The sequence below is a fragment of the Arabidopsis lyrata genome (assembly GCF_000004255.2).
Source record: "Arabidopsis lyrata subsp. lyrata unplaced genomic scaffold ARALYscaffold_5, whole genome shotgun sequence".
Lineage (NCBI taxonomy): Eukaryota > Viridiplantae > Streptophyta > Magnoliopsida > Brassicales > Brassicaceae > Arabidopsis > Arabidopsis lyrata.
The window spans coordinates 15,029,220-15,047,298 of NW_003302551.1; the positions used below are offsets into that span (position 1 = coordinate 15,029,220).

At 35.5% G+C, this 18,079-nt stretch overlaps 5 protein-coding genes across 6 annotated transcripts; 4 read left to right on the forward strand and 1 right to left on the reverse strand.

Moving 5' to 3' along the window:
- The first annotated feature begins 120 nt into the window (after positions 1 to 120).
- LOC9312088 (uncharacterized acetyltransferase At3g50280) lies at positions 121 to 1,720 on the forward strand. The gene has a single exon (XM_002875974.2). It carries the CDS (start codon positions 296 to 298, stop codon positions 1,637 to 1,639), a length of 1,344 nt encoding a protein of 447 aa, XP_002876020.1. The 5' UTR covers positions 121 to 295; the 3' UTR covers positions 1,640 to 1,720.
- An 898-nt stretch (positions 1,721 to 2,618) lies between these two features.
- Positions 2,619 to 4,479, forward strand: LOC9312089 (uncharacterized acetyltransferase At3g50280). 2 transcript variants are annotated; one of them, XM_021025314.1, is made up of 2 exons: positions 2,619 to 4,036; positions 4,216 to 4,479. In XM_021025314.1, the coding sequence occupies exons 1-2, from the start codon at positions 2,658 to 2,660 to the stop codon at positions 4,298 to 4,300; spliced, it is 1,464 nt and encodes a 487-aa protein (XP_020880973.1). In that variant the 5' UTR covers positions 2,619 to 2,657; the 3' UTR covers positions 4,301 to 4,479. The 2 variants fall into 2 exon arrangements, with proteins under 2 accessions (XP_020880973.1, XP_002876021.2); XM_002875975.2 differs by having other exon boundaries at positions 2,625 to 4,479.
- A 798-nt stretch (positions 4,480 to 5,277) lies between these two features.
- LOC9312090 (pentatricopeptide repeat-containing protein At2g20710, mitochondrial) lies at positions 5,278 to 6,021 on the forward strand. The gene has a single exon (XM_002875976.2). It carries the CDS (start codon positions 5,278 to 5,280, stop codon positions 6,019 to 6,021), a length of 744 nt encoding a protein of 247 aa, XP_002876022.2.
- Positions 6,022 to 7,388: 1,367 nt separating this feature from the next.
- On the forward strand, positions 7,389 to 9,210 carry LOC9312091 (uncharacterized acetyltransferase At3g50280). The gene is given in 2 exon segments (XM_021024025.1): positions 7,389 to 7,933; positions 7,936 to 9,210. Coding segments are annotated over 2 exon segments (1,356 nt in total). The 5' UTR covers positions 7,389 to 7,750; the 3' UTR covers positions 9,109 to 9,210.
- Positions 9,211 to 11,607: 2,397 nt separating this feature from the next.
- Positions 11,608 to 13,016, reverse strand: LOC9312093 (mitogen-activated protein kinase kinase kinase NPK1). The gene has a single exon (XM_002877692.2). It carries the CDS (start codon positions 12,835 to 12,837, stop codon positions 11,809 to 11,811), a length of 1,029 nt encoding a protein of 342 aa, XP_002877738.1. The 5' UTR covers positions 12,838 to 13,016; the 3' UTR covers positions 11,608 to 11,808.
- Between the last annotated feature and the right edge of the window lie 5,063 nt (positions 13,017 to 18,079).

Genomic DNA, 18,079 nt, shown 5'->3' on the forward strand with positions numbered 1-18,079 from the left:
ACGAAAAAGCTTCTCAAATAAAGTCATAGTAATTTTAATTGTGAGTTTTTACTTTTTATACATATATTTTACTACAAACAAATCACTTATGGACATTTAGATGCTAAGTTTTTTTATTATGAAGATACATACAATATGTCGTAAAAGTGATAGATTGACAATTAGAGAAAGAATATTTAAATGCTTACGGGACATTGGATAGGATTTGCCTTCTGCTAGCTTTTTGGCATGTGGGCACTACTATTTTAGATTGGCCGTTTTTCCTTCACAACTTCACTCACACTAGAGACGAAAGATGGCAGGAGGGGTAGTTTTAGTCTCGTCGAGTATTGTTCGACCCGTAAGCAGCAGCCAATTGGATCGAACTAAGATCCATCTTACTCCATTTGATCTAAGTCTTCTTCAATTCGATTATCCTCAAAGAGGTCTTCTCTTCTCCAAACCCGACTCAGATTTCCATCTCATTTCTCGACTAAAGGCCTCTCTCGCTCTTGCCTTAGAGATTTACTTCCCTTTCGCGGGTACTCTCGTCAGAACAGAGAATCTTGAAGACGACACGGTGTCGTTTTTCATAGACTGCGATGGCTCTGGCGCTAGATTTCTCCACGCCGAAGCTAAATCTGTCTCCGTGAGTGATTTTCTCCATCCTGATGGTTCTGTTCCCGATTTCATGAAGTACTTCTTTCCCGCCGATGATTTCAAGAGCTGTGATGGTGTCTCGGTGCCCTTGCTTGTTATACAAGTTACCGAGATGAAGGACGGAGTCTTCATCAGTTTCTGTTACAACCATATGGTGGCAGACGGTGTTTCGATGTGGAGTTTCTTCCACACTTGGTCCAAGATTTGCTCAAGTGGTTCAGGTTTTAACCACAAGCCTCTTGTTCTCAAAGGATGGTTCCTCGAGGAGATCGATTACCCGATCCATATTCCGGTTTCGGAGACAGAGAGGTCACCACCAAACCGTGAACTTTCTTCGGTGCCCATTACGAAAGAATGGATTTTTCACTTCTCAAAGAAGAATATTAAAGATCTCAAAGCTAAAGCCAACAGCGAGATTGCCTCCAGTGACATGGAAGTTTCATCTCTTCAAGCGGTTTCAGCACATATGTGGCGATCAATCATCAGGCACAGTGGTGTGAGCCGAGAACGAGAGACACATTGCAAACTAGTGGTGGACTTGAGGCAGAGGGTAAAGCCTCCACTTGAGAAAGATTGTTTTGGGAATATGGTCTATCTTGCATCAGCCATAACCACCGCGGAAGAGCTCTTAGATCGCGGCTTGGGTGAGGCTGCTTTGCAAATAAGAAAATTAGTGAGCTCGCAAACGAATGATACTTGTAAAAGTTTTGCAGAGGATTGGGTTAGAAATGTTAAGAACCTAAAATCAGGTATTGGTAGTAAAGTAGGTGATACTATAGTTGTCGCAAGCTCTCCACGGTTCGAATTGTACAACAAAGATTTCGGTTGGGGCAAACCTATTGCAATTCGAGCTGGACCGTCCAATAGTATCAGTGGCAAACTTTCACTTTTTCAGGGAATCAATGAAGGAAGTATTGATATTCAAGCAACCCTATGGGATGATGTAATAGTGAAACTACTAGCCGATGTGGAATTTTTAGAGCATGTAACTATTGCATGATTGATTCAGTTGGAAAATAAAACTGATAACAGGGACATTGTCTTTGGTTTCTTCTAGTGTCTATCTCTTTTGTTTTTGAAATGCATTCTATCGATTTCCAAGCACAAATAACATCAACACATAAAGTGTATTATGCAGAAACAAAACAAAACTGTGTGATACGCAAGCTTTTGGAGAGAAACATCTTTGAGATCAGCGACCAAAAGAAAACACCTCATTCACTCGTTGGGCTCTTCAAAACCTAAATGGGCCATATCATGTCAAGTCTGGTCAGAGCACTTATTAGCTTGCCTTTCAATAATTGACATTTTTAAACACGTTTTTTATGTACAATACGCAAAAGGACAACAACAACAAATTATTGAAGGGTAAAATAATTTAAAATAAATGGAATCTTGTAAGACAAAAAAATCATTAAATTGTGGTGCTCAGTGATAGTGTCAAATTACATTAAGAGCATATCATGTCAATAATTGACATTTTTAAACACGTTTTTTATGTACAATACGCAAAAGGACAACAACAACAAATTATTGAAGGGTAAAATAATTTAAAATAAATGGAATCTTGTAAGACAAAAAAATCATTAAATTGTAGTGCTCAGTGATACTGAAAGATTCTCAAAGAAAAAAAAAAATCTTATTTTAAAGTTGTAATTTTTTTTATTAATTGAACTAATAGGATTATGACATGTAGCAATGACATCATAGAAGAATGTCTCACAATGTGAAATGAGAAACGTGTCTCCTTTATTTCCCTTCTCTCTCTTCCTTTTATTTTTTTTATTAACTAGTGTAAAATACGCAAAGGACAACAAAGATCGACGACAACAACAACAAGATATTATTGTAGGCTATATAAGTCGTACATTTATTTAAAATAAATCGAATCTTGTATGTTGTTGGTTGTTGTTACTTGTTACTAATTGAGAAGGTTAGAAAAACTTGACCTAATTGACAGATTTGAATCAAAAATGTAATATGCACATTCTGAAAAAGACAAAAAAAATATATGGTCTATGTTAATGATGGTACTCAGTGATATGGTGTCAAATTACATTAATATTCTACGTTTTCAACTTCCTTATCTTAATATAACAGTCTTGAGTTTGGCTTCAGATTACAGATCAAAAATGACAGACATAACTCTTATTTCCTCGAGCACTGTTCGACCTCAAATCATAAACCAACAAGGTCGTGAAAAGATCCATCTAACTCCATTTGATCTAAATTTTCTCTATGTTGATTATACTCAAAGAGGTCTTCTCTTCCCCAAACCCGACCCGGAAACCCATTTCATCTCTCGATTAAAAACCTCTCTTTCTTCTGCTCTAGATATCTACTTCCCCTTCGCTGGTCGTCTTAGCAAAGTTGAAAATCATGAAGATGATACGGTGTCGTTTTACATCAATTGCAACGGCTCTGGTGCTACATTCATCCATGCCGTAGCTGAATCAATCTCGGTAAGCGATCTTCTTCAACCTGATGGCTCTGTTCCTGATTTTTCCAGGATTTTCTATCCCATGAACGGTGTCAAGAGCATTGACGGCGTCTCCGAGCCCTTGCTTGGTTTACAAGTTACCGAGATGAGAGATGGAGTCTTCATCGGTTTTGGTTACAATCACATGGTCGCCGACGGTGCTTCGATCTGGAATTTCTTCAAAACCTGGTCAAAGATTTGCTCTAATGGTCAACCGGAGAATCTTCAGCCTCTTGCCCTCAAAGGATGGTTCGTGGACGGAATGGATTTCCCGATCCATATTCCGGTTTCCGAGACAGAGACGCCACCACCAAGCAATGAACTTTCTCCAACATTCAAAGAGAGAGTTTTTCACTTCACAAAGAAGAATATTTCAGATCTCAAAGCTAAAGTCAACAGCGAAATTGGCTCGAGTGACCATAAAGTCTCGTCCTTACAAGCGGTCTCGGCGCATATGTGGCGATCAATCATTAGACACAATGGTCTAAACCAAGAAGAAAAGACGCGTTGCTTTGTAGCAGTGGATCTAAGGCAGAGGCTAAACCCTCCGCTCGAGAAAGAGTGTTTTGGTCATGTGATCTATAACGCGATAGCTACAACCACAGTGGGGGAGTTGCAGGGTCAGGGTCTAGGGTGGGCTTTTTTGCAAATAAATAATATGTTGAGGTCGTTGACGAATGAAGACTATAGAATTTGGGCAGAGAATTGGGTTAGAAATATGAAGATACAAAAATCAGGTCTTGGAAGTAAAATGACTAGGGATTCTGTAATTGTGTCAAGCTCTCCTTGGTTTGAAGTGTACGATAACGATTTCGGTTGGGGTAAACCGATCGCGGTTCGAGCTGGACCGAGCAATAGTATTAGTGGCAAACTTGTGCTTTTTCGTGGGATTGAAGAAGGCTGTATTGATGTTCATGCGTTTCTATTGTCCGACGTACTTGTGAAACTACTAGCTGACGTGGAATTTCTTGAGAATGTGGCTAATGTATGAGTTAATTGGTTGAGATAATCAAACCGATTGCAGCTAGAGGTGGACCGGGGAAGAGTCGTATAAGTGGTAAACTCGTGCTTTTCCAAGGGATTGAAGAAGGAAGTAGTGATGTTCATGCAACCTTATGGTCTGATGTACTTGTCAAGTTATTGGCTGATGTTGAATTTATGGAGAATGTAACCGTTACATGATTGTTTGGTTGAGAAATAAAACATGTACTTGTTTGCTTCTAATTCGGTGTTTACTGTTTACAAAAATAAAACTATTTCGAAATTCTCTAGGCCTAGAAAAATATATTGGTTTTGGGGCTTTGCATATAATCTTATGGATTCTGGAAAATTTGTCTTAATTGTAATTTCCTTTACTTTCATTTTTTTTCCTTCCATTTTTGTTTTTTTCTTTTGTCATCCGAAACTAAATAAAAGCTCAAAAGAGTTATTTCTGAAGAATGCTGCTTACATAAGTGATATGATGCGGGGCTATACGAACTTTTCGTGGCAAATTAAAGATAAGGAGAAGGTGGAGAACTCTTCCTTGTCGCTCTGAAATTAAAAAATTTCCTTCCATTTTTGGTTATACCCTAATCGACAATATTTCATAGTGGGTTCAGAAAAATTAATTTATTTTCCAATTTAAAGGAAAGTTTTCCATTTCTTTTTGTTTCTTAACAAAAAAAAGAAGTCTCCTTTAATTTATGTGTTATAAAAGTAAAACTTCTTATTCTTTATATTTATACGTTTCCATTTATTTTTAAATTAACATTCCAATATTGACGGCTAAAACATATAGAATATTAATGGCTTGCTGTGATATCATTGATTTTCGACGCAAGGTTGTTTGAGAAAAAATTGATGTGTTAATTAGGAAATCATATAAGTAATTCCAATAAGGTTTGTTTATGTGATTGTCTTTTGACTTGAGCATGAATCATCTTGTTCGACGATCACAAATCGGTAGCTTGTTGAGGATTTTTCCTTGTAGGTTTTCCATATTCCGCTTCCCCAAAACAGTATCTTTGCCGGTTGAAGAGCTCAAGAATGAGGAAGATTTGCTCCGGAAGCAGGAGATCGAAAGAAGAAAAGAAAAATTACGGAAATATATACAGAACCGAACAAAACGTTCAGAACTAAAAAGCCTTTATGATCAGTGTGAGGTGGACGGTGAAAAGATGGAATCCGAAGGAGTACCGATTCACAAGATGTTAGCTTCTTACATATCAGAATTTGACGTAACGGGAATGGAAAAGTATTTGAACAAGTTAGAGGAGAAAAGACCAAAGGGATTTGCTTTAGCTATGCTGCGTAAGTCAGAGCCGTTACTGGTTACTAATGAGTATTACGACATCCTCGGACCAATTAGAGTCTTTGGGGCTCTCAGGATACTGTATAGGCGTTTCGGAGAAAAGGAAGACCTTCGGCGTTTGTGGAACTTAGCTAGGGACATGAAAGCGTTTAAGTTCATCAATGAATATATTTGCACGATTCTGGCGTTTTGGTTGAAAGACGATATCGAAGGGGCTCACCAAGTTCTTGAAGAGTGGGATACCGGAGAACATCGTTATTTTGAAGTCAAGATAAAAGATATTCTGGATTTTTCTCAGTGCAGAAAACTTGTGATACAAGGCACTGAGTTGATGGTGAATGGCATGTTCGAAGAACATAAGGAAGAGGAGGAGAATAAGAAGACGGCAATGGAGGTGAGGCTTAACGGATGGGACCCAAAGAAAAATCTTGCTTTGTCTGCGTACGCATGTGTTCAATATGTGGAGGGCCATAGAGACATTGAGAGTACAGTTGATGTTTTGAGATTGTTGGGGAAGCGTGAGTCACAAGATGCTATTATGGGTGAAGACCGATTGAGTAGGAAATTGGTGGAGGCAATGAGAGGAGGAGGATACGTTGGTGAAGTTTGAACAAGATTAATGATAATTATATATAGTGAAGATATATTCGCATTAACCAAGTACTATAAACAAATACCAAGACGAATTTCTATCAATTAGAGATATATTTTTTCTTTAACATATACACTGAGTATAATAGATTTTATAGTACTGTGAAGCTAAAAACCAAAGACGCAAAGACGCATTAAAGGCTTAAAGCAAAAGAACATTTTACCCACATAAAAGTGAACACAAACCTCAAACCAAACAAATCTTCTATACGAAGAATAATGCGACGATATATATATATATATATATATATATATATATGTATGTAAGTTTTTTTTTGGCAATTATGTTTACGTTTGCAACAACTACACACATGTTTGCAACAACTAGCGGTTGCGATAATTTAAAAATCAGCCCAACTCAACTCCTCCACATAATTTTATTTTAATACCATATAGTATTAGTATAAGGCTCATTGTTTTAGTAGAAAATGTTTGTTGTTTTTGGTAGAAAATTAAATGTTTGTATACAAGTTTGCAAATGTATGTCATATGACTCATACCTGTGGCTATTATTAGGTAATAAACATACAAGCTAATTGCTATAATTCAAATTTATAAAGAATGTGTCATACGACTCATATTATCGTTTGCATTTGATCTTTCATTTACGACTTTACGTATACAATTCAAATTTATAAAATATGTTTGATTTTAAAAAATAAAATATTAGATTTCGTTTAAACGAATACACATACTGAGTTTAAAACAATCGAACTCTTTTGCATGAATGATTTGCTAATCGGAAAATTTGATCATTTGTTTTAGGATAACATTAAATTGAAGATATTTTTAAATGATAATATTCCAGATAATGAAAAAAAAAAACAATCAAACTCTTAATTTTGTAAATAAATTAAATAGTGGTCACGAGACTCACGACCAAAATAAAAATATTAAGAAACAATAGTTCCAAAGTGGTGACGAATATCATTGTGTACGCTGGCATGCATGTGGTCAAGCTTTAAATACATATCATATATGGCTCCAATCATTTTGGTATTATAAAGTTTTTCAATAGACTCCATTTCGTGAGAAAACAAAATGGCAGATGTGAGTATGTGACTACAAATAGTATTTGGTGGCAAACCATCAAGTGTTTGGAATGATCCAAAATGAAAAAAAAAAAACAAGAAAAAAAAAAACAACCTACAATATAACAAACCTACTCGCATAAAGATGACTGATTTCAAACAACCCCCATTAACAATTTCAAGACGTCTTAACTAACCAGAAAAAAGTTATAACAACGTATCCTTGAAGATCTTAGATTTTGGTTGATTTCCTACCACTGTTGCTTTGGTGCTAAGTATAAAGCTTATCCATATTAATTTAGAAAAATATACTTCGAGATTTGGATAATTTTAACGTAATATGATAGTGCAACTAATTTTAGATCTCTTAATTACAAAAGGGAGACTCGATAATTGACATCTTAATTACGCACAAATGGATTCAAATGTGAAATACATTAAAGTTTATACGGTGTTGTATAATATCGTACATATAGGTAATTTTTTAGAGAATTCGATTTTGGTGACACTTACAGTTTCTATTAGTAATTAACAGCTGTCCTGTCCAAAGAAAAAAAAGAATCATTGTTCGGTACACGCGAGGTCAATCTTTCGTGTGGCTATCAATAATTTATTTGGTATTACAAAGTTTTTCAGTTTTCTTTTCTTGACAAAAAAATGGAAGATGTGACCGTGATTTCTAAGAGCATTGTTCAACCCGGAAAGATCGGTCACTCGGGTCAGACAAAGATCCATCTTACTCCATCTGATCTTAGCCTTCTATATCTCGATTACCCTCAAAGAGCTCTCATCTTCCCAAAACCCAACCCGGAAACCCGTTTCATCTCTCGGTTAAAGTCCTCTCTCTCTCTGCTGCTTTAGAGATCTACTTCCCTTTAGCTGGTCGTCTTGTCAAAGTGAACAACCATGAAGATAATACGATATCGCTTTACATCGACTGTGACGACGGCCGTGGTGCCAGTTTCGTCCATGCCATAGCAGAATCTATCTCGGTAAGCGATATCTTTCACCCTCATGGCTCTGTTCCTGACTTTTTCAAGCTTTTCTTCCCCGTGAACGGTGTTAGAAGCATCGACGGACTCTCGGAGCCCTTGCTTGCTGTACAAGTCACCGAGATAAAAGATGGAATCGTCATTAGTTACGGTTACAACCACTTGGTGGCCGATGGTTCTTCTATGTGGAAATTTATCCACGGTTGGTCAAAGATTTTCTTGAATGGTGAATGGGAGAATCATCATCAGCCTCTTGTCCTCAGAGGATGGTTCCTCGACAAGATCGATTTCCCGATCCATATTCCGGTTTCGGAGATAGAGACAGAGAGGGTGAAAAATCGTGAAACTTCGACGAAAGAGAGAGTTTTTCACTTCACAAAAGAGAAAATTTCATATCTTAAAGCTAAAGCTAACGGCGAAATAGACTCAAGTGACATAAATATATCATCCCTTCAAGCTGTTTTGGCACATCTATGGCGATCAATAGTTAGACACAGTGGTCTAAACCGAGAAGAAGAGAGTCATTGCGGTGTAGCAGCGGATTTCAGGCAGAGGCTAAACCCTCCACTTGATAAAGACTGTTTTGGCAATGTAGCCAATCTTGGGATGGCTACAGCCACCGTGGGAGATTTGGTCGATCGTGGACTGGGATGGGCTGCTTTGCAAATAAATAAAACTGTGAGGTCGCAAACGAATGAAAACTTTAGAACTTTTGCTGAGAATTGGGTTAGAAATGGTAAGATCCCAAGAATTGATGTTAGAAGTAAAAGGGGTGATCATGTTTTTATTGTCAATAACTCTCCTTGGTTCAAAGTTTATGATAATGATTTCGGTTTGGGTAAACCGATTGCCGTTCGAGCTGGACCGGCAAATGGTATTGGTGGCAAGCTTGTAGTTTTTCGAGGGATCGAAGAAGGAAGTATCGATGTTCATGCGATATTGACCTTCTCGTTATGGTCCGATGTGCTAGTGAACTTATTTGATGATGTTGAATCTACTATGGAGAATGTAACAATTACATGATGTGCTACTAAAGATATTGAACGATAAATGCTGGATCTATGGAGAATACTGTATATGTAACAATTACATGATATGCTAGTAAACATATTGAATGATGCTGAATTTCATACTTACCATTATATTCTTGCTTTCCCTATCTGACTTACAATACTCATCAATTGCGCACAAAATGCTTATTAGAATAGACTTGCACAGAAACTATAATCTAAGTCACGGATCATAAACCCATATTCATATATCTAAGTCTAATACACAATTAACTTTTGAAATAAAATGGGACACAGGTAAGATTACACAAAGATGAATCTAGCTTGTCTCGGCTTGAAAGCATTTTGTGACATTAAGTCCTTACTCACGGATGAAGATTTGATTCTCTAGAGTGTCAACTTCTTCTTATGGTAATTCATTTACAGCATTTTTTCTAATCATAGTTTCAATCTTAGAAAGAAAACAAATTATATAATTCAAATACATAAAGCTGACCAATATCATTGTGTTGGTCAAGCTTATAAAATATACAGCTTTGAGTTTTATTTCTTTCAGACAGTAGTCAACAATTCATTATGGTATTACAAAGTTTTTCATTAGTTTCCTTCTCGTGACAAAAAATTTTTTGGCAGTTGTGACCGTGATTTCTTCGAGCATTGTTCAACCTGGAAACATCACTCAATCGAGTCGAGGAAAGATCCATCTCCTTCTTTATCTCGGTTACCCTCAAAGAGGTCTCCTCTTCCCCAAACCAGACCCGGAAACCCGTTTCATCTCTCGGTTAAAATCCTCTCTCTCCGCTGCTCTAGACATCTACTTCCCCTTAGCTGTCGTCTTGTCAAAGTGAACAATCACGAAGAGAACACGGTGTCGTTTTACATCGACTGCAACGATGACGGCTTAGGTTCCAAATTCGTCCATGCCATAGCCGAATCGGTCTATGTGAGTGATCTTCTCCAACCTGATGGCTCTGTTTCTGACTCTTTCAAACATTTTTTCCCTGCGAACGATTTCAAGATAATCGAAGGCATCTCGAAGCCCTTGCTTGCTATTCAAGTCACCGAGATGAAAGATGGAGTCTTCATCAGTTTTGGACTACCAAGTAAACTGCTTGGGCCAAGCCAAATTTCCCACACAGATGTGTTTCTTGTTTCCAGCGTGGATCGAACTTAGGTTAGTTTCTTCAAACCTTTCCCCAATTCTCAACTACCATTATGTTCTTGACTTGCAGTACTCATCCTTTGCTTATTAGAATTAATAGAAATTCTTGACTTTTATGAGTTAAAGAGAGCAAGAACATATAAAAGGAGAGAGCTTGAATATGTACATAGACTTGCACGGAAAATGGAATCTCTAAGTCAGGGATCATAAAAATCATATTCATAATTCTAAGTCAAATACACAATCACCTTTGAAATAAAATGGGACAAACACGAACTTGTCTCGGCTTGAAGCCGTTTTGTGACAACAAGTCCATATTCAGAGATGAACATTTGATTCACTAGTGTCAACAAGTCCATATTCGGGTACCCGTTCGGGTTCGGTTCTTTTTTTTCGGGTATCGGGTCTATTCGGGTAGAGGGTCAAGACCCATTTGGGTATTCTAAAAATTCGGTTCGGGTTCGGTTCGGGTTCGGTTCGGGTTCGGGTCGGTTCGGGTATTTTAATAAAAAAAAAGAAAAATACCCGAAAATAACCAAAAATACCCGAAATATTTTCGGGTTCGGGTCGGATTCGGATTTTTAACTCATATATATCCAAATCTAACCGAAATACCCTATTTCTCGAAAATACATTGGTTACTCTGTACCCAAATATAACCAAAAATATCTAAAATACCTAATATATTCGGATTTATGATTGTAATTTTAGGTATTTCGGGTATTATAAATATAAATATAACTAATATTTTTAGGTGTATATTTGTATTCGGGTACATTCGGTTCGGGTTTTTTTCGGGTAGGAGGTTAGGACCCATTCGGGTATTTTTAAAAATCGGGTTCGGGTTCGGTTCGGGTATTGTTCGGGTTTTTTGGTTCGGGTATTCGGTTCCGGGTATTTTGTCCAAGCCTAATGTCAACTTCTTCTTTTGGGTCACATTCCATAAGATATTGTACTGTTGTAAGGTTTGATGACTAATGAGATAGTTATAAAGTTACAATCATCGAATGGCTGACTATAAAGTAAGCTCTTGAAACATAATGGGGTTTGATCCAAAAAAAAAAAAAACATGATGGGGCTTCTAAGACCCAATGGGCCTACCTTAAGGGATTCAAATGCTGTCGTATTGAGCAGAGTTTATGGTGCAAGAGAAGCATTTTTCTTTTCTTTTTGGGGTAAATAAAGAAGCTTGTTTTACTTGAACTTGAAACAAAGTATTCAAGTAAGCTGTCGTGTGGTGGTCACGATCCTCTGTCAACATTCTTAAGCGTAATCTCAAAACACCAATTTTGCTCTTTCCTGTCCTTTTGTAAAACACTTTTTAGTGGATGTATTATGATCCAATCTATATGTTAACGAGCTATTGATTCCTCAAAATTTGATAAAATAACAAAAGTAAGTCAAGGAAGACTACAATGAATTGTATTAACAAAAGTACACATAAAGAATACGAATAAGAATCGTAGAACTCGGGTCTAACTAGGTGTAAACAAAAAAAAACCTAGCCTTTGCCTTGAACTCTGTTTTTCCTCTGTTTTTATATCACTCCCGTTACCGGACCGTGACCCAACTCCCGCCGACAGACCAATCAGGGCTCGAACCACTAACCAAACTCCCAAGTCTCTCGACCGGAGAATCCAACGACGTGTGTGAATCCGATGTAAAAGATTCCCAATCATGAAACTCAAAAGGACACTTTGGAGACATCAATACTTTTTCCTCTTCTTTAAACTTCACAACGAAGTCTTCTCGATGATAATCTTCAAGATCAACGGCTACGAACGAATGGTTTAAAAGCATCTCAGCCGTCCATCTTTTCTCAGGATCTTTAACAAAACACTTCAACAAAAAATCTTTTCCTTCTTCCGACAACATCTCTGGAATCTTCGGTAACTCATCACCAACACCGATACGTATCAAAAGCGACATGAAGTGTGATCCTTCTTTCACACTCCACGCCGTTTTGCCACTAAACATCTCAACTACGGCACATCCTAACGCCCACACGTCAGCCGCTGATCCATACTCGTTCTCATTAACAGATTCCGGCGCCATGTATAACGGCGTCCCTCTAATCTCCACACTTTTTTTTGACGGCGTTAAATCTCCATCTACTCTCCTAGCCAACCCGAAATCGGCAATCTTAACGGCGCCGTCGTTGAATAACAGAATATTCCCGAGTTTTATATCGCAGTGAGCAAACCCTATTGCGTGGATGTGACGTAACCCTCGAAGCACCGATCCTGTGTGGCGGCGTACGGTGGACTCCGGTAAGCCCTCACCGCCAAGTTTCTTCACATGAGTCGCTAAGCTTCCTCTTGAAGCGTACTCTAACAACAAGTTATGCATCTTTTCTCCGTTCTCCACCGTTAGATCCTCACCGTAACATCGTACGATCTCAGGGCAATCACCGAGTGAATCCAACACCGATTTCTCCTTCGAGAGGGAAGCGGCGCCGTAAGAATCTGACGACTTCACGGCCATAATAGCCGGGAAGTCGCCGGAGTCTCTAGTATTTGTTGCTACACTTACAGTAGAAAAAGTTCCGAATCCGACTGTTTCTCCTCGAACCCACTCCATGAAATTGAAACAACAACTTTTACGAGAGATTATGAAGAACAATTTATCTGAGTGTAAGATTTATGAAGAAGGGTTTCGTTTTTATAGACTCGAAGAATGGTTTAGGGTAAAAAAAGTTTCCCTTTTTTTGGTTTTATTTAGCAAATTTAGAGAGAGGAAGATACAGAGCATGTAGCTCGTGACGGTTAATTGAGCCTAATGGCGCAACTTCTTCATTATATAATAAAGTTTTTATTATTTATTTATTTTCCAAAGTTTTGATTTTTTTGGGACAATTAATGCACGTGATGAGAGCCGATATTTGATATTTTCTTATTTGGGCTGCTAAAAACGAAATTAAATAACAAAATATTTATTAATTGGGCAAATCAAATATTATCGCACGACTTTGGTTTTAGTTACTACGAGATTTTACAGAATCTTGATATCTTTAGGTACTAATTACTAAAATATTTTTTATAATGTATTATAAGGTAATTATTTCTCACCTGAACATAGTTCATTAGTTTGATTTAATATCAATGTATATATATCACTATCAATATTTAGATTTGAAGAATAATGTTTGACAAAAAAACTAGTTTTTTTTTTTTTTCTAAATGGTGTCAATTAGGATTTGAAATCAAGGAATTTGATGGTCAATCTTTAATTGAAGCTTTGGCCTTAATTTAATTAACAGATCTACGACGATCAGTATAATTATATCAGAACATATTTAGAACTTCTTTCAAGGGCCGTTGATACTTTGATAAGATAAATTTATAAAAGCGCAAGTTGAAGTTTGTGTCTTAAAAAAGGTCGAGGTCTATGATGTTGTTTGGTGATTCCAAGAATCAAATTCTTCTCCAATTGGTAACATTACGATATATAAGAAAATACGGTTTTGTTAAAGACATAATTTGAACTTTTCTATAGCTTACATATAAAAAATTTAAACTAGCATATAATTTAGTTATGGATCAATGATGTAAAAAGATGATATAACTAAACTATGTAATTGTTTCTTGTATATATTTTTATGTAAAATCTGTTCAGATTAATGTCTTTTCGGGGATATCCATTAAAATAATAACTAAGAAGATTATTAAAAAAAAAGTTTAAACTAATAAATAAAAATAAATCGTTAAATAGAAGCTGCAATTTGCATGTTTATTTTCAAATACTGATATTGATAGACGAAAAAATGCTGAATACAATGAAGTTGTCACATGTGAATTGTACTATAGTTTGTATTTTATTGTTTTCTTACCAATTCCAATAGCAATTCAACAGATTTTGATGCTTCAACATATGACTTTATCCGACAACTCTTCCAATCATTATTCTTCTTGCTAATATTTTATTAGTCACGACTTTACGATACATTTTACTTTTATCGTTATAAATGCTTGATTTAGAAGTTTTCACAACAACAACTTGCTTGGCCGTCCAAGTTTGTAGGTCGTAAATGGGCATGATTGCATGAGAATCATAGAAAAATAATACTCTATCATGTTTTCAGATATACTTTCACATATCCCTTTTCTTTCATGGTTTCTACATTTTCGTATCTATTTTTTTTTTGGTGTAATTTTTCGTATCTAATTATACAAATATATTACGGTAGAAAAAAAAATCTTATTACAATATAACACTACAATTTAACCAAGAATTCAAATCACTTTCTTGTTATTGATCAGAAGGTTGCAAGATAGTCATGAAATAAATTGCGGCGCACCTCTACAATATAAAAGTAGTGATTACTAAATGAATAAATGAGTGGCCAAGAACGGCAGAGAAGTGCTTCGAAGTGAAGCTTAGGGTCCGAATGATAAGATCGTATTTGGAATCAGACCTGAAGTCTTCGATTCCAAACAGAGAGTAATAACAGACTTTCGCAAGTTGCGCCTCTTAAATTTTCATAAATCTATACGAATAATAATATTTAAAACAAATATCAGGATTTTTTGCTCATTATAATAACAAGAAGATAACAGACATTAACGGAACCTGACGATGACGAACGCACAAACTCGAGTTCTGAGGAAAGAGAAGTTAGTATTTCCTTAATTCCTTAGCCGTCACTCCGTCACCGTCACATGTTCGCATGTTCTTACCACCAATTTATTTATTTATTTGTTTCCTAGATTTTCTTGCATATTAATTAGTATTTTTATTCTTATACTAACAAATATCTTCCTCGATGATATATAGAATTTCTTTCTCTGTATAAATGGATAAAGAAAGATCTTGCGACTTGCGGAGATCTTTTTTTCTTTTTTTGGTATTGGTACCATGAACCAATCACATACTCCGATTGTTCTTTTATGTTTGTTCTTTCGGCTACTTTATCGTAGTTTATACTTTTTTCTATCAGCTTAGAATTATTTCTGTTGTAACAAAGAAGAATTCTATGATTCTTCTGTATCCTACACATTATATAGTCTTCAACCGTCGCTTGCTATTAACGCAAGATTATTGTTATGTCAGCTTTCACTTAACATATAGATATGAATTTGATTATGATATTCAAATGGTATCATCCTACAATTGTGTTTCGGGAAATAAATACAGTCTATAAAAGGTTGGAACTCTATGGTATAAATAATTTAAAAATAAATAAGTTGAAAAGAAGGGAAATTATCTAGCAAATGGAATGGGACAAAGTCGTGAGCCTTACTGATAGAATATTTTAGTCTCTTGGTATGGGATATCTACTCCGATCCTACTACACAACTTGCTTGTTCTATTAAATAAGACATATATATCTAACAAAATAACATACATAGAGACATGGAGATAGTAGACCATGAAAATGCGAAAATTTCAAAATAGCACCGGAAAATAAGTTTCAATCGTTATGACGCATGTCTCTTGCTTTGGCCGCTCAGCCATCGATCGACCCTAAGTGGATTTAAGTTTTTTCCTCTGCTATTTGAAATTTTCAATTTGTTGTCATAGATTAAAGCAAAACTCAAACTCTCTTGTAAATGTGTTTTTGGTTGGTTGATATAAATTGTGCATCAATTTGTTTTTATTTCTATCTATTCCCTTAGCTAATTTTTTTAAAAAAATCTTAAATCTTCCCTTAGCTACTTAATAAGCAATGTAAGTCTATAATACGTATTGTTTATCAAAAAAAAAAAAAGTCTATAATACGTATTAGTGGAATATGTTATATAGTGTTTGTTATCAATGATTTTGGATAAATAAGACGTTTATTACTGCATATTATGATTATAATAATTAATGAAAAGTATAAATTAAGTTTTAATATATGTAGCCGTCATATATTATATATTGATTAGATTTAAGTATAAACTATAAACTATACATTCGTTTAGTATTAGATTTATTCTTCGTAGTTTAAATACTCGAGCAGATTGTTTAGCCAAAAAAAAACTCGGGTTCAAAACTGTCTTTTTTCCATGTAAGCACGTCGGTTCCTGACTGTCTCTCCCCAGAGGAAAGTCCAGAGGAAAGTCTCTTTCCGATATCTTAATAGAATTGGTGTTTGAGTAAAAAAAAAAAAAACTATACATATACTCCTACTTGTCTTGTTCTGCCAAAGAGAATCATAAGTAGGTATCTTTTTTGTTTGTTAGAATAGAAATAGATTCAACTATGATTTGCGTTTAAACAGTGCTTATTTGAATATTAAATATAGATACGTTAATACGTAATAGCACCCGTTGGCTGTGAAGGAACGTTTAAATCAAATGCTCATATAAGCTTGACATAATTGATTGTTGCTAAAGAAAGCAAAGAGAATTCAACTTGACGTAAGTGGAATCGATTTTTTCAAAGCATACATGAGGTTCCTGTCCCTCTAAAGATAAGCCCTCTAAAGATAAGCATAATTCAAGATTGTCGAATATTCCTTGGAATACGAATTGTGACTTCTAATCTTTAAACGTGTTATATTAGTGCTAAAACACTGCATAAATGATACATGGCGTCCCCAAATTAGACAAAGACTAATGGTCAATTTCACTACATGGATCAAATAGGGTTTGGATTTGGAAACAATGCATGCATCGACTTCATTGACTAAGCTGATAAATTCAGAATTAGGTCGTCTTAAGCCAAACCCAAAATGGGCGGCCGAAACCAAGTGCATGAACATCAATTTAAACATGTTTTTCTTTTTATTGTTAAATTTGAGTCAAAGGCCTACTTCTAAATTAGAACATTTTTTTTTTGGAACTTCCCAACAAAAAGGAAGCCGTCACTAGACTATTCAGTATTCACGACAAGAAGATTTTCTTTCATTGTTTCTGAAATTATCAATCAAACGAATAGCTAAAATCATAAAAATTAATGTATGGGTTTGAACTATTCACTATTCAGGGTTGTCATCTCATAATGGGCTTTAATATAAGGTGAATAGTTACAGACCCATTTATTGTGGCGTAATAAAATATTAAAACAGGCCCAAAGGGATGATTATTTTAAAAAGCTATCGATCCGAATATAGCATATCCGAAATTACATTATTTACTGTATCACAAAAAACAACACTCAAATATGGAAATTCAATCCTCGAGATTAATCTAACGGCTAAGCCCTAATGTGAAATTACGATACTACCCTATTCGTTTTCATCTTCATCTTCTGTGGTACCGCTTCTGCTTCCAGAACAATGTCCGCCGGTCAATGTCGTCGTCTAATACTAGTTTGTATCAGTGTCTGTTACAACAAAAATATGTGTACGGTAAAGGGCTTATCTCTGTGAAATGGGTCTTTCTTTTTGGGCTTTATCTTGTGACACAATCATGTATAGCCTTGGTTTGTGTCTTTGTGATATAAATTATTTTTTTGTAAGTTGGGATGTCAGCTGGGTTTCTCCATCTTCTGTAATGAATGTAGCTGATTCAAGTTCCGAGAAATTTATATAGAAGCATGAAAAAATAATTATTCAGGGATGAAACTGTTTGATACTAACATTTATTCGGAAGATATAAAGATATTTTATACAGCAAAACAGTAGTAATATTAATACAATATGCCTTTCTAGTTTGTTAACTAAAAAAAGAATAATTTATAAAATCAAGAAGAGAACTAGGTAACATATAATTGCATAACTCACCAATATTAAAAAGAAGAAGAAAAAAAAACTCAACAATAACAAAATCACCATATATGGTAATTTATTTATTTTAACAATTCTCGTTTTGTTTCATAAAAGTCTCGTTTGAGAAGAGATAGAATTTTGTATTAGTAGATTAGTTATTACATTAAATATTTTTTGCAGAATCTTACA